The sequence below is a fragment of the Aegilops tauschii genome, chromosome 6 (genome assembly GCF_002575655.3).
Source record: "Aegilops tauschii subsp. strangulata cultivar AL8/78 chromosome 6, Aet v6.0, whole genome shotgun sequence".
NCBI classification, from domain to species: Eukaryota; Viridiplantae; Streptophyta; class Magnoliopsida; order Poales; family Poaceae; genus Aegilops; species Aegilops tauschii.
The window spans coordinates 489225763-489252587 of NC_053040.3; the positions used below are offsets into that span (position 1 = coordinate 489225763).

Consider the following 26825-nt stretch of genomic DNA (forward strand, 5'->3'; position numbering starts at 1 on the left):
TGATTTGGAGGTGGTCGAAAAAATGCCCGCATTCCGGAGGGACCATTTGGTTAACTTAAGCCAGTTTTTGAAAAAAGGTGAATTTTTCCACCACCTCCAAATCACCCCAATTTTCCTGTACATGGTGACACACATGTGCCAAACATGTCTATGAAAGAAATTTTTAGAAAAAATTATTTTACAATGCCCCCTTGAGGCATAGACCGATGTTTTCAGCAGTCAGTCTAGAGGGCATTATAAATTCAAAAAAATACAAAACCTTGGAAACCTAGCATTGTTTGTGCAAGAGATCATGTGTGCCAAAATTGAGGTGATTTGGAGGTGGTCGAAAAAATGCCCGCATTCCGGAGGGACCATTTGGTCTACTTAAGCCAGTTTTTGAAAAAAGGTGAATTTTTCCACCACCTCCAAATCACCCCAATTTTCTTGTACATGGTGACACACATGTGCCAAACATGTCTATGAAAGAAATTTTTGGACAAAATTATTTTACAATGCCCCCTTGAGGCATAGACCGATGTTTTCAGCAGTCAGTCTAGAGGGCATTATAAATTCAAAAACATTCAAAAAAATACAAAACCTTGGAAACCTAGCATTGTTTGTGCAAGAGATCATGTGTGCCAAAATTGAGGTGATTTGGAGGTGGTCGAAAAAATGCCCGCATTCCGGAGGGACCATTTGGTCTTTTAACTTAAGCCAGTTTTTGAAAAAAGGTGAATTTTTCCACCACTTCCAAATCACCCCAATTTTCCTGTACATGGTGACACACATGTGCCAAACATGTCTATGAAAGAAATTTTTGGAAAAAATTATTTTACAATGCCCCCTTGAGGCATAGACTGATGTTTTCAGCAGTCAGTCTAGAGGGCATTATAAATTCTAAAAAATTCAAAAAAATACAAAACCTTGGAAACCTAGCATTGTTTGTGCAAGAGATCATGTGTGCCAAAATTGAGGTGATTTGGAGGTGGTCGAAAAAATGCCCGCATTCCGGAGGGACCATTTGGTCTAACTTAAGCCAGTTTTTGAAAAAAGGTGAATTTTTCCACCACCTCCAAATCACCCCAATTTTCCTGTACATTGTGACACACATGTGCCAAACATGTCTATGAAAGAAATTTTTTTAAAAAAATATTTTACAATGCTAGGTTATTTTTGAAAGAAATATTCAATCATGCTAACTTAAGAACATTGACAAAAAATGATTTTCAACATTTTCTAAATTTAATAATATATTTGTAATGGAAGATTCGATCATGCTAACTTATGAAAACCTCAAGTCAATGTTTTTTACTATCTATCCTATGTAGATAAGGCTTGTTATTTGCACACACCATTACCAAGCACATGCCCACTGTATGCAGCATGTCTCATCAGTCAAGCAACATTGAAGCACCTACTGTGATCACTGCAGCATCAGAATATAAACACTGCAACAAAGCATAGCTGACCTGCATCTAGACAGTTGATATACTTCAGAGACATACTAGATTAATTAAGTCTCTGCCATACTTAAGAGTCTGCCATACTACTTAAGAGTCTGCCATACTACTTAACAGTTCACAAACACTTCCACCTTCCAGATTCACAGTTCACAACCATACTAGCGCAAAAGTTAATCATCAACTATATTGATGATGAGTACCACTACCAGCTTCACAGAGGGTGACTAGATGGGACCCATAGCCTTTAGGAGGGCTGCATGCTCTGTCCTGATCTTCACGTCGTTCCCACTCGTCGCTACAGCGCGTGCATGCGACATAAGGTGCTCATACAGCCCATCCTTGGGAATTGGCTTAGTGGTGCAGTATGGGCACCTGAACTTGCCGCACTTGTAGTACGCCGCCTTCCCCTTCTCCCTGATCTTGTTGGCTTCATGCTCAATGAAGGACTTGTGGTTCCACTCTTCCACCTCATCTCCAGAGTTGTACTGCACATACAAATGATTTGCATAAATACATACTTCCCATTTAGAGTAATGTAATTAACAAACATCAAATAATTGCCATTTACTTGCCCATTAATGAACAAACAAACATAATAGCCCATTTACAGCTAATTAATGCACAAACAACAGAATAGTTCCATTTAGAAGATTTTAATGGACAAACAACAGAATAGTTCCATTTATATGCATTCATATATGGTTTCATGAAAAAACATCACACATATCCCATTTACAGCTAATTAATGCACAAACAACACAACTTTCGGAGGAATTAATTGAAAGCACAACAAAACTTTCCATTTTAGAATAATTCAATGGACAAACAACACAATATTTCCATTTATGTGCATTCAGATAAGGTTTCATGATCAAAGACCACAAATATGCCATTTAGAGCTAATTAATGACCAAACAACACAACTTTATGATATCAATGAATAAACTATATAACATTCCAATTTAGAGGCATTCATATAGGGCATCATCAACAAATAACATCTCACACAGATTAATAAACAGACCAAAAACAACTTGGGGTTACCTCCTCGTCGTCGTCAGACTCAGACGGGTCGTCGAACCCAGCGATGTCCAGCTTCCTCTTGTTGCCAGCAGCTTCCTCATTCTGCAATACAAGTAATTAATTCAATTATACTACTAACTACATATAACATAGTATACAAAGGTCAAGCAATCTGCAATGTGCTTCTAATAACCTAAAATGTTACTTTGACCTAAAATTATCCAAAGGTCAAGCATTCTACAATGATAGCTTGGTCAAACTAAAATTTTAGATCATGCTGACTGTGGTCCTTCAAACTGTAATGCCAGACTGGGCACCAACAATAATTTTGTGAGTGCTCAGGTCTGCCAATTAATGGAGGTAGTACATTGGTTGACAACAAGTAATTGCATTTACTTCATCTGGCTCATGTAATGTACATAGTGGTGCATCTGCTGCCCTATAATCTGAACCTTATATTGGATAGTATATTGTAATGCCATGAGCTTCAGGAAAGGAAATCTTAGTGCAATTTTTGGTGCTAGGTGTGAAACTATTTCATATGACATTCATTCATGGAGTTATGCAACATAAATTTAATATGACCTGGTCATCTGGCATAGTTGCATGTCTAGAAAATCTACTTATGGTTTACTTTATAAGTACAGCAATCCTACAGATCAAAAATAAAACCTACCTACAATTTTAGTTTATGGATAATGAAGTGAAGCTCCTAACTATTTTGAAATTGTGCACTAGTTAAACGTACTGTGTTCATTTCAACAATTAATTGATAGACATCAAATGAACAAAGTAGGATTTTAACCTCATTTGTACAATATCAACTTTAATAGATACACTGGGTGGCGGCTCAGCCCCTGCCGTGGCCCACTGAGGGAATATGCAAAACAAATCTAACAACATACAACATACAACAAAATCTGAGCACATGAGGCAATCCAGATACTAATATAAAAAACCTAACTCTCATTATGATCTCTCTAGCATTCAACCACGAATCAACTACAAAAAATCCTAACTCTCAAATGGGGTTCCCCATTCAATAAAAAAAGCCTAACAAGCAGAAGGGGGTGCCGCATTCAATCGCAAATCTACAATAAAAAAACCCTATCTACTAAATCTTCTGCTTAACAACTACAACTAAGAGAGGAGGGGAACGAGAAGGATTACCACATCCACCACCTGCTTGTCGCTCGCCTCCGCACCTGCATCCAGTGCGCGGCCAGACGCCGTCACCACTAGGTCCGACACGACGGAGTCCGAGCCCACCACCCCCTGCTCCACCAGATCCGCCGCCGCAGCGACCGATCCAGCGACTGCGGGTGCAGCATCTCCCGCACTGCCGACGGCGGCCACTTCTTGGACGACATCTACTGCGGAGTTCGCGGCCTCGACCGCAACTCCGTGCGCAGTGGCGGCAGCGCCACCACCTTGCGCCATCGAAGCCTAAGAGAACCCACCGGAGAGAGGGAGGCGGTGGAGTTGAGCGAGTAGGTGCAGTGGCGGGGTGATGGAGACAAGGGGGAGACGATGCGGCAAGGAGAGAGGGGGTGAGCCGATTTGGAGGAAAAGGTGGGGGAGATGCGGCCGGTGGTGGTTCCCCTCCCTCTTTATAGGATGTGACGTTTTTGGAAGTTTTCGTGCGCCGCGTGGCCGCGTGGCTAGCCCTCAACCGCCGCCGCCCACGCCCACGACCGCCGCACGTGACAAGGGAAAACGAATCGCCCACGTACAATACATGTATACCCCCAGTGTACAAAAGTAATCGGGCCGGTGCAAAAAAAGCCCGCCTACTTGCCCGCTTTCACAATTCAACGGCCTGCATACGACTAGTAACCCAATCATTTATTGGGCCAGGATGTAGAGGCCCGCCAGATTGTGAAAACAGGTAGCAAGTAGGCCCCACAGGGCAGGGACGGAGACGTTTAGGCAATGTGCTGCCCGCTTTAGAAAGGAACTTGAGAGGGAAAGCTCAGCGCGCTATATAAACCGGTGCTAGCTCCCCTCGCTCGGCGAGGTGGGACTAAACTCCCTGCACCCCTGGGATGTGCCTGGCGCGAAGCTCGCTTGGGCCTAATTCGGGTGGGCCGTCCCACGCCAACCTCACCCGTTGGGTCGCTGGATGGACCGTTGGGCCATCTCGTTGTCTGCACCTGAGGCCTGCATGCATGGGAAGGGCGGCGACGTGGGTTTGCATGCGCGGGTGGCGGACGTGCAAGCATGCGAGCGAGGCGATTAAAACCTTGTTTTCACACTTTTCGATTCAACGTGGGAATTAAAACCTTGGTTTCACACTTTTTGATCCAGCCGCATCTATTCAACGTGGCAATTAAAGTGGCATATGGATCGTTCGACGCGGCTAGTTTGAACGTAAGCGCGGTCGGTTCCCTTCCCTTCCCCTTTCCCTATTTAAACCACCAGCCCTCACCTTCTGCACACATCCATTTGCGCCGCCCTTCTCTTCTTCCCCAAACCCAGAGCACTCTCTGAGCGAGCAGCGAGGATGCGTACAACGGCCCCACCTACCGGCTCCCACCGACCGTGCCGGAGAGACAGTATCCGGCCGGCGTCGTCGTGGAGAGCACGCTTCGCGTGTGGGCGTTCTCCCGCTGGAGGGGTGCAAGGGGCTTTGCTCAGTGGTTCCTCCGTGCGGGCTTCGCCCACCTCCCGGCGGGCTCGCCGGTGATGTTCCGACTGCATGAAGTGCGTCCAAACTCCTGGTCTTCGCCGATAGGGCTCACCGTCACCTTCACCAACAGATTTGATGCGTACTACCTCCTCGGCAAGGTGTTTTGGTGTGGATGCGAATTCATCGCATTCACAACCCACAACATCTTCACAAACTTCGACTGGGTCTTCCCCACCCGCGACGGTATGCACACCCTCCCCTACTACATCGGCGAGGATGGGATGGAGAGGAGCACTGGAGCGGAGGCGCAGTGAAGATGGTGGTGAAGGCCCGGTCTCGTCAGCTTGTCTTGCCTTAGCGTGTTAGGGCAAGTTTTTTATCTTTTAAATATTTCTATTAAGAGCAAATCATGTTGTTGGTTCTACCGTGAACTTTATCTATCCGAACTATGTTATGATTTCTACCCGTCTATTTGATATGTTGTTGGTTATCTGTGTTTTGCTTGCTATTTCTATCTTCTTCCCTTGATATTTCTATCTTATTTGACGTCAAAACCAGCAAGTTTTGGGGAGCTCAGATTTCACGCGGCCCACGGGGGTGTGCTTGCGCGCTTGATGGAAAAAATTGGTGTCATTCAACTTAGCCGTTCGGGTAGCAGGGGATGTTCCATCTGGGAAGACGGATTTTTTCGGCATGCTTGAAATGGACCCAAAAAAATTTTGAAACCCTTGTACCAACATGACAAGCATGCATGCCAACTGGAAATTGTTTTGCGACGTTGCATGGTTTTGTAGGCTATAATGATTACACGTGTAGATGAAAGGCACGAAAAAACAGTTTCAACAAAGACAACATCAATGATTTTTTACAAGTTTTATAGATGGAAACTTCTTTAGATGCAATGCCATCTCAGAAACAACTCAGAAACAACTGTATGATTGATCATAAAACTCATGCATTGTTGTTCAAAGAACTGTCTCATGAATAAATTGTACCATAATTGCGAACATAGTGTGAAACGGAAAAAAATGTTTGTTTGCAACAAAATAATCCTGGTTTGAAGCTTAAACTGGTAGAAAAACAATTGAGCCTACTCCATATGGTCTTCTGCACTGCCAAAATCCAGTGACCTCTTGCGTTGCGACGTTGGAGATTGCGTCGGGCTTGGCGACGACCCATGTGCTTCAATCTTTTTCTCTTTAACATCAATGTAACCATACAACTGAAGTTGTTCTTGGTCTTTCTCCGCCAACTCTCTAGCAAGACCCTCCATTTCTTGGATTCTCACTTCCTGTAGAAAACCATAGGAATTGTATTAGGAAGAACTTAAAAATGACGTAGCCATAAACTAGATGGATGTAACATGTAAAATTTGAACCTCTGGATCAAAGTCATGCTCGGGATAACGACCCGTAGTTCTATTGTACACAATGTACAGGTGACATTTCTTGCTGCCATTCAGATCAGAAAGCATTTTTTCTACATCATCTGGTCCTGCAATCAAGAACATTCCTTCTGGCAGCTTCCACGCAGACCCGGGTAAGAAGTAGTACAGTTCTGCTCCCAGTTTGCAACCAAAAGTATCTCTCATTTCACTCATAATGAGATCGTAGGTCACTTTGGCGGGTTCAAAAATTCTGACTTCTGCCGGGTGTTCATCAAAGTATGCTCTCGGGACATGTGACATCTCATCATCCCTACTAACAAAAAATTCCATGACCAGCACCTAGTATCTCACATCAGAGTTAATTCATTAAATGAGTAAAGGGGCAAACATAATTTTTTATGTGCATAGCAAAATTGCGGTGTTGTTACCTGCTTTTGTGGAATGTATCCTTCATGTGGAGTGACTAGGGATTGTGCCATCTCAAACCTTGTCACCTTGTTATGTGGAATGTATCCTTCATGTGGTGTGACTGGGGACTCTGCCATCGCACGTTTCTTATCCTGCGTATGAAACGTCGACAGTGGGTTTACACACAAATTTTAAAAGGTCATACCATATCTTGGGTATGGCATCGTTGGGAGGTACTTACAAGGGGAGAATTGAAGATATGTTGTTGGGGTGGAGTGATGTGGCATTGAACGGGTGACTCTATCGCACTTTCTCGAGTGGATGGCGACTGTGCCGTCTCATGATGCTTAGCCTACATACAATCGCCGACATAAGGTTGCCACAAATTGAAGATGTGTGTATCATAGAATACTAAGGTCCTTAAGATATACAATCGGTGCGAAATACTTACAGGGGGAGAAAAATTGAAGACATGTTGTCGGGGTGGCCGTGAGATCGCACGGGCTTCTAACATATGTCCTTCCAAACGGACCTTCTCCAGCATGGCCTTATAATCCATGTCCGACCGCTCCTGTAGCAGCTTGTTGTCCATATCCGAACGTGCCTGCAACACATAGGCATCCATCCTGACTCGCTCTGTCTGTATAATACTGTCCACAAGCTTCCGGTCCTTCTGCAACGTTTGATGCATTTCCTTGTAGCCAAGGAAAAACTTTTTTTCCATGTCCTCACAGTCCCGCTTATACTTTTCTTCAATCTCAAGACGCATCTTCGCCATCTTACGGGAAAACTCCTCACGCTCCTCCTTTATCATCCTGTCCACGTATGAACGTTCTTTTTTGAGTTTCTTATCTACCTCAGCGTGATCCTTTTGCACCTTCAAGTCGATCTCCCGGCGCGCTTCATGCAAAGACTTGTCGTACTCCGCATGGTTGTTATGCGCCTCTGAGACCATGGTCCCTACAACAACACATATACCCATAGTATGAAAACTGTATCCACAACCTCATCCAACTAATTCCTAACAATACCACAGAGAAAATATATTCATAACCAGTTCGTACGAACAACTACTACAAACTATCAATCAAAAAGCTCTTGCATGACATCCTGCACTCCAATTACACCAGAACTACTCAACTATGGCAAAGGCTGTATTTTCTAATCTCTTCGGAAATGACTTCTTGGTCGAATCAATGGAAAAAATAATCAGCACTGCAATCGAAGATGGGAGGAGCCGTGGAGGAGACCTTTTTAATCCGGCGTCGGCGTGGTCGCTTCAGAAGCGATGGCGCGATCCCGGCGATGGCTATGTGAGGAGAAACAAGGTAGATGGGGGTGGTTAGGATAGGGTTGATATGCGGTAGAATGGGAAGGTATATATCCGTGATTGTAGGGATAATTAGTTATTTTGAAGTAATGCGCTTTGATGCGGTAGAATGGGAAGGTATATATCCGTGATGGGAGGAGCACGATCTTTTGGGGGCTTCCAAAACATGTGCACTGACCGCGGGTCCAACCACATATCACACAAGCCCGAGCCATCGCCGTGCCCGTGCCAACCCGCGGCCCACCATTGCCTCCCTTTCCCTTGCCCCAGCAAATTGTTATTCTTCTCCGGCGACGAAGCCTGCCATCGCCGGCGGACGGTGAGAGACGAGAGATGTCCATGTCCAGTTCGGCCTCTCCGTCATCATGGCCGCGGTATGGTTCACTACCGATGACCAGATGCCCCGACTGCCCACGCATCGCGCCACTGAAGCGTTTGACAACCATATCGGAGAAGAATGGAAACCATGGGCGGGAATTTGTGAAATGCGAGAGCAAACCAGAAGCGGGGAAGGTTGAATCTATGTTCTGTTGTGTCTTTTTGCTATGAATTCTGACCCCAAATTTATTTATATTTCCTCGGAATTGGTATTTAGGGTTTCCCTTCCCTTTTTCAGAACCTGAAAACATGCAAGCATTTTGAGTGGGTGGATGAATACGTTGAGAGGCTTCAAACGGATGGCTTCATTGATTTGAGGCACGGGGCAACCCTAGAGGTAGATCTGCCATCGGCGGTGGATAATAAGGGCTATGCCAATGTTCCTCCGATGGTGGCGGATGCGGAACTCAAGGTGGAATTGAAGAAGATCAACAAGAACTTAAGGCAGTTGATCGATCTGAAGAAGCACGCAAATCTGATGGCCGCGGGATTTTATTTTTCAATAATTGTTGTGGGATTTGTTTACTTGTTGATCATCAGTCGTTAGTAGTTGTTAACAAATTATTTCAGTCAGCTTCTGTATAAGCAATGTCATGTGTGCTTAATGCCTTGTATGACCAGACCAAGGAAAAGCTCATTTGAAATCTATTGGAAAGGACAAATAAAATTGAAAACTGATTTCTTGTTTCCAAAATAAAATTTGTAACTTATTGTTCTCTAAAAAGGAAGAGCAATAAATTCCTTCCACGAATTTCAAGAAATAATTGTCAACCCATTTATTACGTGATATGTTTGGCGCAATTAGTGGCTAACTGGTTTTTTTGAGGAATAGTGGCTACTTGGTTTGATACATTCCAAACGTTACGTTCAGATTAGTTGCATCATTTCGTTCATTTTTTACCCAAAAAATCTATACAAAGTGTTAATTGGACAATGTGAACAATGTGGCATGTACCCTGAACCCTAACCACCACCCCCCACCACACACACACACAAAACCGTAAAAACATTCAAAATTTTGCCCCACATGGAAACCATTATGCATGAATTCTCTATGGGGTCATGGGATGCCATGACGAAAGTTTGGGATCATTAGTACATGTACACGCAAGTACGATCTCTGACACGCGCATTTCCGGTCCCTGTACATGTACATGTAAACCAACCCAACATCGATCCGGTTCAGTGGATGGATGCATGCTCTATGTGGCACGAAGTATGTCGGTCAACCCAGTCGACGGGCCAGATCGATGCTACCGGAGGGATTCCATTGTAGACCAACGCTCGACCTATGTCCGGTGTGTGTGATAGGTCCACTTTAAGACAAACATAGTTCCGTCAACCCTAAAATCGTAAACACTGATAACCCTAACCCCCCCCCACTAAACCGTAAAAACATTCAAAATTTTGCCCCACATGGAAACCATTATGCATGCATTCTCTATGGGGTCAGGGGATGCCATGAAGAAAGTTTGGGATTATACACGCAAGTACGATCTCTGACACGCGCATTTCCGGCCTAGCATGTCAACACCCGAAAGCACTAGCTGGGTTCCTCACCTGTATGAAACCAACCCAACATCGATCCGGTCCAGTGGATGGATGCATGCTCTATGTGGGACGAAGTTTGTCGGCCGAGCCAGTCAACGGACCGGATCGATCCTACCGGAGGGAATCCATTGTAGACGAACGCTCCACCAATGTCCGGTGTGTGTGCTACATCCACTGTAAGACAAACATAGTTCCGTCGACCCTAAAACCCTTAAACCCTAAACCCTGATAACCCTAACCCCCCCCCACTAAACCGTAACAACATTCAAAATTTTGCCCCACATGGAAACCATTATGCATGCATTCTCTATGTGGTCATGGGATGCCATTAAGAAAGTTTGGGATCATTAGTACATGTACACGCAAGTACGATCTCTGACACACGCATTTCCGGGCTTGCATGTCAACACTAAACCCTAAACCCTGATAACCCTACCCCCACTAAACCCTAAACCCTGAACCCTGATAACCCTAACCCCCCCCCCCCCACTAAACCCTAAACCCTAAACCCCTAAACCCTAATAACCCTAAACCCCTAAACCCCTAAGCGAGTTGACAAGATTTTCTTATTTTTTTATATCATTTATCCAAATCTCACATAACTCACGCGGCCCACCCCTCCCTAAATCCCGCGATTACAGCTCCGCATTCTAACCACCCGGGCCGTCCGCACCTCCCACGACCGCTGCAAGATCAGATCGGAGACGTCGGTCGCCCACGAAATACAGGAGTCGGCGGCCACCACTCGCCGCCCACCGCTAACGTGATCTGAGGGGTCGGACGTCAGTGTTCTTCTCGCCGCCTCCTCCTCGCGTGAACGCGCCGTTTTTCCTTTGCGCCGTCGACCGCGCTATACCGGCACTTATAGTTTGCGACGCACTAACCGCCGCCATCTACTCGGCGGCACCGTCTCCGAGAGAAGGTATTACCTGATCGTAACTCTTTATAATCGTTGTCGGCCGCTCCTTTAGTAGTTGAACCCTCATAGGTTTTGCACCCAAATAGGTTCTCTGCTTAAACCCATAAGTGGATCATATGTTAAATGACCCAGTTAATTTTGTTAAAATTAATTCGCTGCTAATTTTGTTATACATTTTCCAATTTTGTTCAGATTAATTGAGCCGGATTTTATCATTGCATAGGAGCCAACAATGTCAGTTTCAGATACGAACCTTCATAATGGAGAAAAGCCCATCTCCGAAATTACCGATGCGGTAAGTAATTGACTGTTTGTGTACAATCGTTTCGTACACATAATTCATGTGTACTCAGTATAATTTAATGGCATGTAACAGGAACTCGGCGAAAAGCATGGTCATATGAAGTTAGTATGCTCACAGACAAGGTTCGCAAAAACCATGAAACTGTTGTCACCAGACCACAAAAAGTACATCATATCAGAAACCAGTCTTGGCGGTCTAACCCAGATGCATGAAGTGACTCTACGGCGCATAATGTTGGTTAGACTAGCCAAGAGCATAGATATGGACACCCAATCCATTACCATCGGAAAAACGCCAATTCCTATAACAAAAGAGGACGTGCAGTGTATATTTGGCATTTCGATAGAAGGGGAGGATATAGAGCCACATCTGGAAATGCAAACCGACACAGAATTGTTTACCGCCTATGCAAACAATAGGCAAATTTTGATTTCTGGCCTTGAAACGGCGATCCGAGCTTCCAAAGCCCCAGACGGCGATTTCCTGAGACGGTTCATTCTGTACGCAATTGGTACTGTACTAGCACCAACAGCACAACAGTATGTGGACTCGAAATATCTCAACCTTGTTACAGATCTTCAAAACCTTTGGAAATTTATCTGGGGATGTTTCACACTTAATCACTTCTTCAAGTCCGTTCACAAGTTTAGAACTCGAGATCACGTAAATCTACAAGGAAATCTAATTCTGCTCCAGGTTAGTGCTAGATCACTACTTAATGTCCTTTAATTATTGTTCTGTTGCATATCTGTATGGTGATGAACTAATTTATTGTGTAGTATTGGTACTAGGAGCACGTGCGTAGTGGCCGATTGATGTATGCTTCTAGACCCCCACCATTGATCGCACGATGGGACGAAACGACGGCTACTTTAAGAAGCGATGCTTACAACAAAGGAGGTCTTCATAACGGGCTGGTACCTATCTACAATTGAACTTTCTATATCCGATTTTTTATTTGGTACTAATGGTTCATTATATTTTATAAAAAAAGGCTGTCATGGAAATTTGTGCTCCTCAACGACCGTCTGAGAATTCTAATAATTTTCCAAGAAAAAATGATGAACATGTGCATCAACATGATTCGTATCGAGCACCATCACAAGGACAGCAATTTAGTAGCCAGCAAGTATGTACTCCAAAGACTATTTGTTTTTGCAATATCACAAATAGGTGTCATGGAACCTCATTCATTTAGCTATTGTTATCAACGGGGTTTTATTTGGTTTACACAGATTGACATGGTAGTTGAAGCCATGAATGCACGCTTAGCTGATCATGAAAAGAAGGTAGGCAGGAAGTTAATGGAAATTGAGCACAGATTTGATGTCAAAATACCAGACGCTAGCTGAAGACTTGATCGACATGAAGACTAAAACTGGCACTAATCCTAGGTTGTCGAAGGCCGAGGACGAAATTAAAGACTTAAGGAGGGAACTACATGTATGTCATACTGTGCATTTTGTATTTTGTATGAATATGTTCCTTCATGTTCATTATTGTTTGCATTGTTACAGGAATTAAAATACGAATTTAGAAGCAACCGACAATCAGTGTCACAGAAAGGAGGCGTGCAGGTGATCTTTATGGCCCAACACGTTAATATCTAAAAGTAACAAACTAATGATGAACTACCTTTGTTCTTTGTAGGATCAAGTCAATGTGTGCAATTCATCACTGACAGGAACTCCTAGGGCTATCCAATTCACGGCAGGGACTTCGACTACACCAAGTGCAAGACATGTGACGGAAAACAATGAGAATCCAGAATTAACTCCGATGAAGCCTGTCTTTGGTAATGATTACAAGTTCACGGATGAGGACATAGAGACAGCCGTTTACATCCGCCGAACATACGACCCTGTTGAAATAGCTAGAATCGGAGACATTACCCTCACAGCAGAAAAACTGAAGCGAAATTTGGACGAGAAATACATTTATGGTGATGTAAGCCCATTATACTCTAGTCTACATCATTACTGCAACAACTTTCTTATTATTGTATGATTGAAAATTTGGCAGGTTATTATGGCATATGCTCGCATTAGCCAAATTGAGAATGATACTACCTTAATCATATCCCCTGAAGAAACCGAAACGCTGTTACAAATGAAGGGGGTGGTTCCTGTTGGACGTGCAGCCTCATGGTTAGCTCGTGTAGCAGAAAAATTTGTAGGGCGCCGAAAGGTACATGTTTTCCTCAGTTTCATAGTTTATGTACACACTGTACATGACAAATTTCAGTTCTCAACCCAACCCAAATTTTACTGCAGGTGCATGTCCCACTGAATGTACACCAAAACCATGGGATGCTAATGATGTTTAATTTTGACAAAAAAGAAATTCAGACTCTGAACTCCATGAATTATCATTGCGACAAGACCAAGGAAGATTCTCTTGTAAGTGTTCTCTTGCTGCCTCTTTTGATTCGCATGGCACATGAGCTCCCAAAGTACCGTAACCCTATGTATAACTCGTCGTACCCTAGGTGGACTCGATTCAGTTCTGCATCGACGAAGCTGTCAAGAATGGGTTGATATCACCAGCTAAGAACATCAATTTTGCCGAATGGACCAAAAAACGCTATGAGAACATACCACAACAGACCGATGGGTAGGCATGGCCTCATAAATTATTATTTGCCTACACGAATAAGATTACTGATCTTTAACTAAACATCGCAGGACTTCCTGTGCGGTTTGGACACTGCAGTACATGTTGTCATGGAACGGGGATGAAATGACCGATATTTTCAACCAGGTAATTGAATGCCTAATTAACATTTGTACTTTGTTTAGCTTGAAAGCTATGCTGGCATAAGTGTCGGTTATCAAATATAGGCAAGGATAGATATTTTCAGGTGGAAAATATGTACAGCCTTACTGCATTGAAATTGCAACGCGCTTCGTCTCGAATCATATAAGTTCCCCATAACGGTTAGTGCTACATCAAGAATATATCATTTATTTCATAAGTCTCATGATTAGAACTAACGCAGCACTCTCTCTTATACAGAAGGAGGTGTACGATGCCCAGCAAGCACTTCTACCTGATGGTTCAGAAGACGACGTGCAATTAGTAAACAATCCTGATGGTTGCAACGAACACGACACATCCAACTCCCAGAAGGATACCGGTGCACCCAACTCCCCCAATAGTGGTGCACCCAACTCCCCAAAAAGGAAGAGAGCACGTGGACGCCCGAGAAAGCTAGTCAATCCCGAGGAAGCAGCAAAAACAAAGAGTCTTAAAGAACTGAAAGTTAAATTTGACAGCAAGACCATAGCCAACCAAGTGTCTTCGTTTCCATCACGGTCACGCAGAGAGCATAAACCAGCACCAGCTTTATTGAGCCCATTCAAACACAAATAGGTTGCATCAATTGATAAATGCTCATGCTCATGCTCTACTTTTAGCATCATTTCATACACGTTTAGTTCTTATCAGAAAGTGGAAATAGGTACTTTTGGCAATCATGAGCATCCTCTACTTATAGCAATATCTAATGCATCATCAGTACAAAGCTTGATTTGGCAATAGGTGGAATCGGCAATCATTTGCATGGTTTCATTTTGTGAAGCTATAATTATGCTGAGTTATACACTAAACATAATCATGCCAAGCTATAACTACCATAGTCATAAACCAGGCTTTTCTTACGCACAGGTGCTTATTTGTACAGGGTAGACGCATAACTAGGCGTCTCTCCTGTAGAAATAGGCACCAGTGCTTCAGAAAAACCCTGTTTATTTTTCTAAGCACCACCGTACAGGGCTTATCATGCATCACCAAAATAGTATTAACAACTTGGAACACTAAACCAGAGTAGCAGCAAACTCTTAAGATAAACGGCAGATCAACCACCGCACAGCATAAGTTCAGACACACCATAGGACATAAGTTCAGACACATCGAACAACAAAGAAACATAGATATCATAAAAGGACACTGCGCTAGCAACTTGAAGGCAGACTTTGTTCTCTCTTCATGTCGCGTAGTGGCAGTGGTAGTAGGGGTCAGCCTCCTGTGCTTGTGAAATTTCCACACCTGATTTGATGTTGTCTATTATCTTCCAAGCCTTGTAGGTGGCGTACGCATCCTTCGCTGCGTACTCGATGAGGTAGTCTGGCAGCGGGCTGATCCCCCACAGTTTATGGTCTTCGGTCCTGTTGATCTTCTTCTTCATGTTTTGGTAAAATGGGTGGATGACGCTGGCTGCAACATCAGCCAAGGAGTCGTACTGCTTCTTTCTGCCGGCATATGGAACTCTATAGTTTTTCTGAATGTCGATGTACTTTTCGGGATTGATCTCCAAACCAGACATCTTCAGCATCTCTTTGTCATTATGAATGCTGAAACCGGCAAAGGTGAACAACTTCTTCTCCTGGAGGAAGCTCTTGAGGCGCTTGGGCCTTCAAGGGGAGAGACATATTGAAGATTAGTAGTAATTTTGAAGATGAATGCATGAAGTACATGATGTTATTTCTCTTTTTGGATCATACAGTTGAAAATAACACTACAGCAAACTACTTCACTACATCAACTTCAGAAACAACTTTTAATACATCTAGTCCAGTGCATCCACACCGGTAGACACGACACTAATGCATCAATATCAGAAACTACACTAGTATATCAGAAACTACACTAGTAGACACAACACTAATACATCTAGTCCAGTGCATCAACTTCAGAAAATAACACTAATGCATCCACAGCGGTAGACACAACACTAATGCATCAAGATCAGAAACTACACTAGTATATCAAGTTTGGTGATTAATCTGGTGCAAGATTTTAAGATACTAATCCAGTGCATCAGGGTAAAAATCTATGCCAGTGCATGTACTTGAGAAACCACACTAGTGCGTGCACTTCACAATCTACACTAGTAGATGTAGTTGAGAAACTAGGGTATATGAGTAGGATGGCTCACCATTTTGTGGCCGTAGCGATGTGGTAGACCAGGCAGAGTTCATCCACGCATAACTGCAGAAATGCTGCGTACTGCGGAGGTTCGTCATCCCTGGTATACTCCACATCAACGCCGACGAATCTAGGATACCTGCCGACGGCTTTCATGAAGAGCCTGGTGAGCATTTCGTCGGCAGTGTCTGGATTGCTGGTGCAGACGACCTCCAGCGTCTCTTTGCCGTGGAGTTCCACCTTGTCAAGTTTGGTGGTGTAGTCGCGCTTCTCACCGGGGACCTGAACGTCGTCTTCCTTGATGCTCTGCTCTTCCTTGATGCTCTGGTCGGACGTCTCGCCACAGTGACGCTTGGTAGACGGCTCCTCTGCCATTGCCCTTCTCCAGCGACGGCGGTTTTGAGACAGAGACGGTGGTTGCAGTTTGTGGAGTAGATGGACGTGGTTCGGATAATGAGGGAGGAATGGAGGAGAAGGTGCCTTTTTGAGTTCTGGGGGAGGCGGTTCGTCGCGTGAGGGAGGCGCTCGTCGTTATCGTGATCGTGGGGGTCGTGGGGCTCGTGCTGTTCGTGTTCCATTCTGTAACCACCCACGGGCCTGCAACGATAAAATGCTTAAAACACTTCTGACATGAAAAAAAAGAGAGCAAAAAACAGAGTACTATCGGTCTCACAAGTGCATGCGGTCGTGCACCTCCTGCGGTCGTGCACCTCCTGCGGTTTGCCATCAATTGCTATCGGTCTCACAAGTGGGTCCCCTTGTCATCCACACAACCGCGCCACCACATGTACCACATTTTTCTTTCTCCCCGTCTCGACCACTCCACATCTTTCTTTCTCCCCTTCCCGACCAGCGCCGCCGCCGCCGCCATCTCCCGACGACCCCTCTCTTCGCTGCCGGTGCGCGGCCGCCGCCAACTCCGGCAAGTACGTGAGATCTCCCCTCTTCTTCCCTTACCCAACCGCGTCTCCCTACGGAGGCGGATCTGAGCCGATTGGTTTGACTGAAACTTAGTTTTTGGATTGGATCTTGATTTGGTTTCTATGGTTTGAACCTTTGGATTCAATCCAAAAGTTGAAAACGGTTTGGACTGGGTTGGATGACGAGCATGTATAGTTCGGTTTGGTCTAGATTCTAAATGAAAATATCTGGATTGGTTTGGTTTTGATGTGTGCCGTGGATTGGACTGGTTTTAGTTTGGATGCCGAACTATTCCCAGGTTTAGATGAGACGGGCATTGCCATTGTCATTGGCATTGCTTTATTACGTAGATGATAGTAAATAGATTGATTGGCCATTGCCAGTATAGATTATCACTATGATTTATTATATGTATGATCTTTGTATTGTACTATGTACAATTGAACTTAGAGTTCAACATGTTCTGTGTAGAATGGAGGAAGCACCATGTGGACGCTGCAACTCACGGCGCCGGACCAGCCTTTCTACTGCCACGCTGTTCGGCATCTACTTCCAGCCTTCTTTTGTTGTTGGAGCGCTAACAATTTATATGAACCTTCTGACAGTACATTCTTTTTTTTTGCTATTTCCACTAATGTATTGTGTCCGTTATTTGTTTTTATCTTACACAGATCGTACCATGCAATGTGAGATTGGCATTCAATGAGCTCATCGGAGACACCGTGACCTTCGACGCTCTTGGGGGCCCATACACTATGCAGGTCGACAAGGGGCGAAAGATAACCCAGATAGGAGGAGATGATTGGGATCGTTTCATCGCCCGCATGCGTCTTAGTGGGGGTGAATTGATCAGCTTCTCCTTCAGAAGAGATAGGCCCAGGATTTCTGTTATCTATCTAAATTTGATTCCGGATAGTGAGGATGAAGTTCATGAGGAGGAAGATGGTGCTGATTCAGATGATGACGATTCAGATGATGATGAGAACCCACTTGTTGAATACCTGTATGCCCAAGGACTCAGACTGGGCGACGAGGAAATCGGCAACCTCTGGGACATGCTTCCGCTATGTGAAGACTACCTAGGGAAGCCATTCGTGACCCGCCTCACAAGGACGAATGTTAAACGGCATATCATGGTATGTTACTTAGTGTGGTAATTACATGATATGCATGCTTAGTTAGTGTAGTAGTTCATATGATATGCATGTTGTAGTACTGTGATGAGAGGCCTAGTTTAGAATTCATTTAGTGAAGAATTTTATGACATGCATGTAGTGTAGTAATATGCGATGATATGCTTAGTGTACGCAGTAATCTAATGATATGCCTAATTACTGTAGTAATTTGATGCTTGGCGTATAGTGTAGTGATGTGATGATATATATGCTCAGTGTTGAATCCAATGATATATTTGTCTTGAAGTGTATGCTTTGTTGATAATTGCACGTGACATGATCATATATCATGTCAACTGTTTTCAGAAATTACCTAAGAGGTTACTTGATAGCTGTGGCATCGACCCGGACGAAGAAGGCATGGCTGCTGGACTACGCCTTACCAGAACGGGCTCCATCACCAGCTGTGCCTATGCAGTGGACACGGACGGTCGCACTGTCTTGAGCACGGCAGGGTGGAAGAAGTTCCTTCGTGCCAAGAATCTTCGGGTAGGACAGGCCATCCTACTCAGTGTTGCGAACACCCGTCGCCATGACTTGAGGATGATGATCACCATCCACCTCATTTAGAACTGGGGTGGGCCATGTATCAATGTGAAATGAACTTGTTATGTTAGCTCTTGTTTGCGAGTACTTGTCGTGTATTACCGTACCTATATCTACTCATATCTAGGTACTATTGCTTGTGATGGATTGCAACTATTATTAACTGGTAACTAATGCTCTACTAGCTATGATTATTCCACTGTGTTACATGGTAACTGTTATATATGTTTGCTGAAGCTTCCGAAGAATTTTACATACATTTTCTGAAATTTACATACATTTTTTTAATTTTTGATTTTTTTTAGATTTGAACTTCTTTTTTAAAATGGGTGAACACTTTTGAATTATATTTTTTCATCAACTTCAAAAAATATTCGTATTATTAAGAAATTGTGAAAAAAATTTAAAATTCACGCTTTCTTAAGAAAAACATAAACATATTTTGAATTCAGGAACAATTTTTTAAACGATGAACTGTTCTTGAAATCAGGAAAAATTTCCAATTTCAGAAATATATTTTTGAAATTGTGAACATTTTTAAAATTTCCTAATATCTTTTACGAATTCATGAACATTTTTGAAAAATTCATACATTTTTCAAAATATTTTGAACATTTACTAAAAATTCATGAACATTTTTTTAACATATGAACACTTTCTGAAATCACGAACATTTTTTGAATCTGTGAGATTTATCATGTCCTGAACATTTTTTCAAGCCATGAAGAACTTTGGAATGCGAACATTTTTTCGCAATTTGCAACTTTGTAGAAATCCTGAATTACTTTCAAAAGGAAAAATAGAAAACAAAAAAAATAAAAAGGAAAAACGAAAGGGGCTTCCCGCCCCTCACATGGGCTGGCCTTAAGGGCGCACGAGGGACGGCGGGTGCACGCTTCCTTGGTTTCGGGCGTGTTGGTCGTCATATAGGATCGTATGCCCGGCCGTATACGTATTTGTTTGTATACGGCGGCCTTTCGTGCACGCGTGAAGCCGCCCGCGCGTGGGGCAGCACGTGTCACGGATAGTTGCCAAAACTGTCCCATCATATAAATGTGGACGGCAACCACCTCCGGCCGCATCGCCCACCATTTCCCCCCGCCGCATCGTCTCCCTCTCTCCACTCCCCACTCCCCAAAACCCTCTCCTCTCCAACCTCCTCGTCTCCCTCACCGCATCCTCTCTCCATCGCCATGGCGGACGCAGGAGGCGAGCGCCCCGATTGGGGCGCAGATCTGGTGGAGCAGGCGCGGCAGGTCGCTGCGGGTACCTTTGTGAGGGGGCGTGCCGGCGTCCAGCGCGGTGCTCCCTCCGCTGGAGATCTGGAGAAGGCGGGGCCGGGCCGCAGCAGCGCGGTCCAGCCAGATGCGCCTGCTCTGGCGATCTCTGGCGAGGCGCAGAAGGTGGAGGCGGGCTCTGTCGAGGCGCAGAAGGTGGGGGCGGGCTGTGGCGAGGCGCACGAGGTGGACAAGGTGGAGAAGGTGGAGGCCGGCTCCGGCGAGGAGGAGGCGGAGCAGAAGGTATCTGCTTATCACTTTTAGTTGGTAGTTTTTAGATTGTAGTGTTTGTGGCCAGAACTTTGTTTGGCTAGATTTGTGCATGGCCTTGTGATTTCGAAATTGTCTACCTGAGGTGATTAGATGGTGCATTAGCTGTTGGGAATCGTAGCATAATTAAAAAATTTCCTACGCTCACCAAGATGCATCTATGGAGTCTACTAGCAACGAGGGGAAAGGAGTGCATCTACATACCCTTGTAGATCGCGAGCGGAAGCGTTCCAATGAACGTGGATGACGGAGTCGTACTCGCCGTGATCCAAATCACCGATGACCGAGTGCCGAACGGACGGCACCTCCGCGTTCAACACACGTACGGTGCAGCGAAGTCTCCTCCTTCTTGATCCAGCAAGGGGGGAGGAGAGGTTGATGGAGATCCAACAGCGCGACGGCGTGGTGGTGGATGTAGCGGGTCTCCGGCAGGGCTTCGCCAAGCTTCTGCGAGAGAGAGAGAGGTGTTGCAGGGGAGGAGGGAGGCGCCCAAGGCTTAGATGTTGCTGCCCTCCCTTCCCCCCACTATATATAGGGCCAAGGGAGAGGGGGGGGGCGCAGCCTTGCCCCTTCCTCCAAGGAAGGGTGCGGCCAGGGGGGGAGTCCTTCCCCCCCAAGGCACCTCGGAGGTGCCTTCCCCCTTTAGGACTCTCCCTTCTTTCTTATCTCTTGCGCATGGGCCTCTTGGGGCTGGTGCCCTTGGCCCATATAGGCCAAGGCGCACCCCTTACAGCCCATGTGGACCCCCGGACCCCTTTCGGCACTCCCGGTACAATACCGATAAAGCGCGAAACTTTTCCGGCGACCAAAATAAGACTTCCCATATATAAATCTTTACCTCCGGACCATTCCGGAACCTCTCGTGACGTCCGGGATCTCATCCGGGACTCCGAACAACTTTCGGGTTTCCGCATACATATATCTCTACAACCCTAGCGTCACCGGACCTTAAGTGTGTAGACCCTACGGGTTCGGGAGACATGCAGACATGACCGAGACGCCTCTCCGGTCAATAACCAACAGCGGGATCTGGATACCCATGTTGGCTCCCACATGTTCCACGATGATATCATCGGATGAACCACGGTGTCGAGGATTCAATCAATCCGTATGCAATTCCCTTTGTCAATCGGTATGTTACTTGCCCGAGATTCGATTGTCGGTATCCCAATACCTTGTTCAATCTCGTTACCGGCAAGTCTCTTTACTCGTACCGCAATGCATGATCCCGTGACTAACGCCTTAGTCACATTGAGCTCATTATGATGATGCATTACCGAGTGGGCCCAGAGATACCTCTCCGTCACACGGAGTGACAAATCCCAGTCTCGATCCGTGCCAACCCAACAGACACTTTCGGAGATACCCGTAATGCACCTTTATAGTCACCCAGTTACGTTGTGACGTTTGGCACACCCAAAGCACTCCTACGGTATCCGGGAGTTGCACGATCTCATGGTCTAAGGAAAAGATACTTGACATTGGAAAAGCTCTAGCAAACGAAACTACACGATCTTTTATGCTATGCTTAAGTTGGGTCTTGTCCATCACATCATTCTCCTAATGATGTGATCCCGTTATCAATGACATCCAATGTCCATAGTCAGGAAACCATGACTATCTGTTGATCAACGAGCTAGTCAACTAGAGGCTTACTAGGGACAGGTTGTGGTCTATGTATTCACACATGTATTACGATTTCCGGACAATACAATTATAGCATGAATAATAGACAATTACCATGAACAAAGAAATATAATAATAACCATTTATTATTGCCTCTAGGGCATATTTCCAACAGTCTCCCACTTGCACTAGAGTCAATAATCTAGTTCACATCACCATGTGATTAACACTCACTGGTCACATCACCATGTGACCAACATCTAAAGAGTTTACTAGAGTCAACGATCTAGTTCACATCACTATGTGATTATCACTCAATGTGTTCTGGTTTGGTCATGTTATGCTTGTGAGAGAGGTTATTAGTCAACGGGTCTGAACCTTTCAGAACCGTGTGCTTTACGAATATCTATGTCATCTTGTGGATGCTACCACGCGCTATTTGGAGCCATTTCAAATAATTGCTCTACTATACGAATCCGGTTTACTACTCAGAGTCATCCGGATTAGTGTCAAAGTTCGCATCGACGTAACCCTTTACGACGAACTCCTTTCCACCTCCATAATCGAGAAAATTCCTTAATCCACTAGGTGCTAAGGATAAGTTCGACCGCTGTCATGAGATCCTTTCCCGGATCACCATTGTACCCTCTTCACCAACTCATGGCAAGGCACACTACATGTGCGGTACACAGCATAGCATACTATAGAGCCTATGTCTAAAGCATAGGGGACGACCTTCGTCCTTTCTCTATCTTTTGCTGTGGTCAGGTCTTGAGTCTCACTCAATACTCACACCTTGTAACACAGCCAAGAACTCCTTCTTTGCTGATCTATTTTGAACTCTTTCAAAATCATGTCAAGGTGTGCTGTCTTTTGAAAGTATCATCAGGCGTCTTGATCTATCTCTATGGATCTTGATGCCCAATATGTAAGTAGCTTTATCCAGGTCTTCCTTTGAAAAACTCCTTTCAAACAACCCTTTATGCTTTCCAGAAATTTTACATCATTTCGGATCATCAATATGTCATTCACATATACTTATCAGAAATGTTGTAGCGCTCCCACTCACTTTATTGTAAATACAAGTTTCTAACAAACTTTGTATAAACCCAAAAACTTTGATCACCCCATCAAAGCGTATATTCTGACTCCGAGATGCTTGCTCTGATCCATGGAAGGATCGCTGGAGCTAGCATACCTTTTAGCATCCTTAGGATCGACAAAACCTTTCTGATTGTATCACATACAACCTTTCCTTACGAAAACTGGTAAGGAAACTTGTTTTGACATCCATCTGCCAGATTTCATAAATGTAGCTAATGCTAACATGATTCCGACGGACCTATGCATCCCTACGGATGAGAAAAACTCATCGTAGTCAACTCCTTGAACTTGTGAAAATACTCTTTGCCACAAGTCGAGCTTCATAGACGGTAACATTACCGTCCATGTCCGTCTTCTTCTTAAAGATCCATTTATCTCAATGGCTTGCCGATCATCGGGCAAGTTCACCAAAGTCCATGCTTTGTTCTGATACATGGATTCTATCTCGGATTTCATGGCCTCGAGCCATTCGTCAGAATATGGGCCTACCATCGCTTCTCCATAGCTCGTAGGTTCATTGTTGTCTAGCAACATGACTTCCAAGACAGGATCACGCATTACTCTGAAGTAGTGCGCATCCTCGTCATCCTACGAGGTTTGGTAGTGACTTGATCCGAAGTTTCATGATCACTATCATAAGCTTCCACTTAAATTGGTGTAGGTGCCACAGGAACAACTTCCTGTGCCCTGCTACACACTAGTTGAAGCGACGGTTCAATAACCTTATCAAGTCTCCACCATCCTCCCACTCAATTCTTTCGAGAGAAACTTTTCCTCGAGAAAGGACTCGTTTCTAGAAGCAATTACTTTTGCTTCCTTATAGGAGGTATACCCAACTGTTTTTGGGTATTCTATGAAGATGCATTTATCCGCTTTGGGTTCGAGCTTATCAGCCTGAAACTTTTTCACATAAGCATCGCAGCCCCAAACTTTTATGAAACGACAACTTAGGTTTCTATAAACGGTGTCGTCTCAACGGAATTGCGTGGTGCCCCTTTTAAAGTGAATGCGGTTGTCTCTAATGCCTGACCCATAAATGATAGTGGTAATTTGATAAGAAACATCATGGCATGCACCATATCCAATAGGGTGCACTTATGATGTTCGGACACACCATCACACTATGGTGTTCCAGGCGGTATTAATTGTGAAACACTTTCCACAATGTCTCAATTGTGTGCCAAACTCGTATCTCAGATACTCATCTCTATGATCATATCACAGACATTTTATCCTCTTGTCACGACGATCTTCAACTTCACTCTGAAATTGCTTGAACCTATCAATAATTCAGACTAGTGTTTCATCAAGTAAATACACTCAGCATCTACTCAAATCATCTGTGAAGTAAGAACATAACGATATCCACTGCATGCCTCAGCATTCATTGGACTGCATACATCAAAATGTATTACTTCCAATAAATTGCTCGCTTGTTCCATCTCATTAAAAACGAGGCCTTTCAGTCATCTTGCCCATGTGGTATGATTTGCATGTCTCAATTGATTCATAATCAAGTGAGTCCAAACGATCCGTCTGTATGGAGTTTCTTCATGCATATATACCAATAGACATGGTTCGCATGTCTCAATCTTTTCAAAAATGAGTGAGTCCAAAGATCCACCTACATGGAGCTTCTTCATGCGTTCTACACCAATATGACTCAAGTGGCAGTGCCACAAGTATGTGGTACTATCATTACTATCTTATATCTTTTGGCATGAACATGTGTATCACTACGATCGAGATTCATTTTAGGTGCAAGACCATTGAAGGTATTATTCAAATAAACAGAGTAACCATTATTCTCCTTAAATGAATAACCGTTTTGCGGTAAACATAATCCAATCATGTTCAGCGCAACCACCAAATCTCGATGGTAGAGGGAGCATGCGATGCTTGATCACATCAACCTTGGAAACACTTCCAACACATATCGTCATCCCACCTTTAGCTAGTCTCCATTTATTCCGCAGCTTTTATTTCGAGTTACTAACACTTAGCAACCGAACCAGTATCTAATACCCTGGTGCTGCTAGGAGTACTAGTAAAGTACACATTCATATAACGTATATCCAATATACTTTGTCGACCTTGCCTGCCTTCTCATCTACCAAGTATCTAGGGTAGTACTGCTTCAGTGACCGTTCCTCTCATTACAGAAGCACTTAGTCTCGGGTTTGGGTTCAACCTTGGGATTCTTCACTAGAGCAGCAAACGACTTGTTGTTTCATGAAGTATCCCTTTTGCCCTTGCCCTTCTTAAACTAGTGGTTTTACTAACCATCAACAATTGATGCTCCTTCTTGATTTCTACTCTCGCGGTGTCAAACATCGCGAATAGCTCAAGGATCATCATAACTATCCTTGATATGTTATAGTTCATCACGAAGCTCTACTAGCTTGGTGGCAGTAACTATGGAGAACTATCACTATCTCATCTGGGAGATTAACTCCCACTCGATTCAAGCGATTGTGGCACTCAGACAATCTGAGCACACGCTCAACGATTGAGCTTTTCTCCCTTAGTTTGCAGGCTTAAGAAACTTGTCATAGGTCTCATACCTCTTGACGTGGGCACTAGTCTGAAATCCCAATTTCAGTCTTCGGAACATCTCACATGTTCTGCGACGTTTCAGAAACGTCTTTGGTGCCACAATTCTAAACCGCACCGAACTATCACGTAGTTATCAAAACGTGTATGTCAGATGTTTTGTAACATCTACAGACGACACTGAGGTTCAGCACACCGAGCGGTGCATTAAGGACATAAGCCTTCTGTGCAGCAATGAGGACAATCCTCAGTTTACGGACCCAGTCCGCATAATTGCTACTACCAACTTTCAACTAAATTTTCTCTAGGAACATATCTTAACCAGTAGAACTAAAGCGCAAGCCATGACATAATTTGCAAATACTTTTTGACTATGTTCATGATAATGAAGTTCATCTGATTATGAACTCCCACTCAGATAGACATCCCTCTAGTCATCTAAGTGAAACATGATCCGAGTTCAACTAGGCCGTGTCCGATCATCACGTGAGACGGACTAGTCAAGATCGGTGAACATCTCCATGTTGATCGTATCTTCTATACGACTCATGCTCGACCTTTCGGTCCTCCGTGTTCCGAGGCCATGTCTGTACATGCTAGGCTCGTCAAGTCAACCTAAGTGTATTGCGTGTGTTCCGAGGCCATGTCTGTACATGCTAGGCTCGTCAACACCCGTTGTATTCGAACGTAAGAATCTATCACACCCGATCATCACGTGGTGCTTCGAAACGACGAACCTTCGCAACGGTGCACAGTTAGGGTGAACACTTTCTTGAAATTATTATAAGGGATCATCCTACTTGCTACCGTCGATCTAAGAAAATAAGATGCAGAAACATGATAAACATCACATGCAATCAAATAGTGACATGATATGGCCAATATCATCATGCTCCTTTGATCTCCATCTTCGGGGCACCATGATCATCTTTGTCACCGGCATGACACCATGATCTCCATCATCATGATCTCCATCATTGTGTCTTCATGAAGTCGTCACGCCAACGATTACTTCTACTTCTATGGCCAACTCGTTTAGCAACAAAGTAAAGT

General features: G+C 44.3%; 1 protein-coding gene across 1 annotated transcript; it reads right to left on the minus strand.

The window, feature by feature from the left end:
* Positions 1 to 15359: 15359 nt before the first annotated feature.
* Positions 15360 to 16675, minus strand: LOC141026247 (uncharacterized). Its single transcript, XM_073502252.1, has 2 exons — positions 16311 to 16675; positions 15360 to 15786 (listed from the first exon to the last, which is right to left on the minus strand). Exons 1-2 carry the CDS (start codon positions 16673 to 16675, stop codon positions 15360 to 15362), a joined length of 792 nt encoding a protein of 263 aa, XP_073358353.1.
* Positions 16676 to 26825: the final 10150 nt, after the last annotated feature.

Bases quoted from the DNA above. Each gene is read 5' to 3' on its own strand.
- LOC141026247 (XM_073502252.1), bottom strand. From the start codon at position 16,675: ATGGCAGAGGAGCCGTCTACCAAGCGTCACTGTGGCGAGACGTCCGAC. The intron at 15,787-16,310 runs GTGAGCCATCCT...CTCCCCTTGAAG, and splicing joins ATCGCTACGGCCACAAAATG to GCCCAAGCGCCTCAAGAGCT.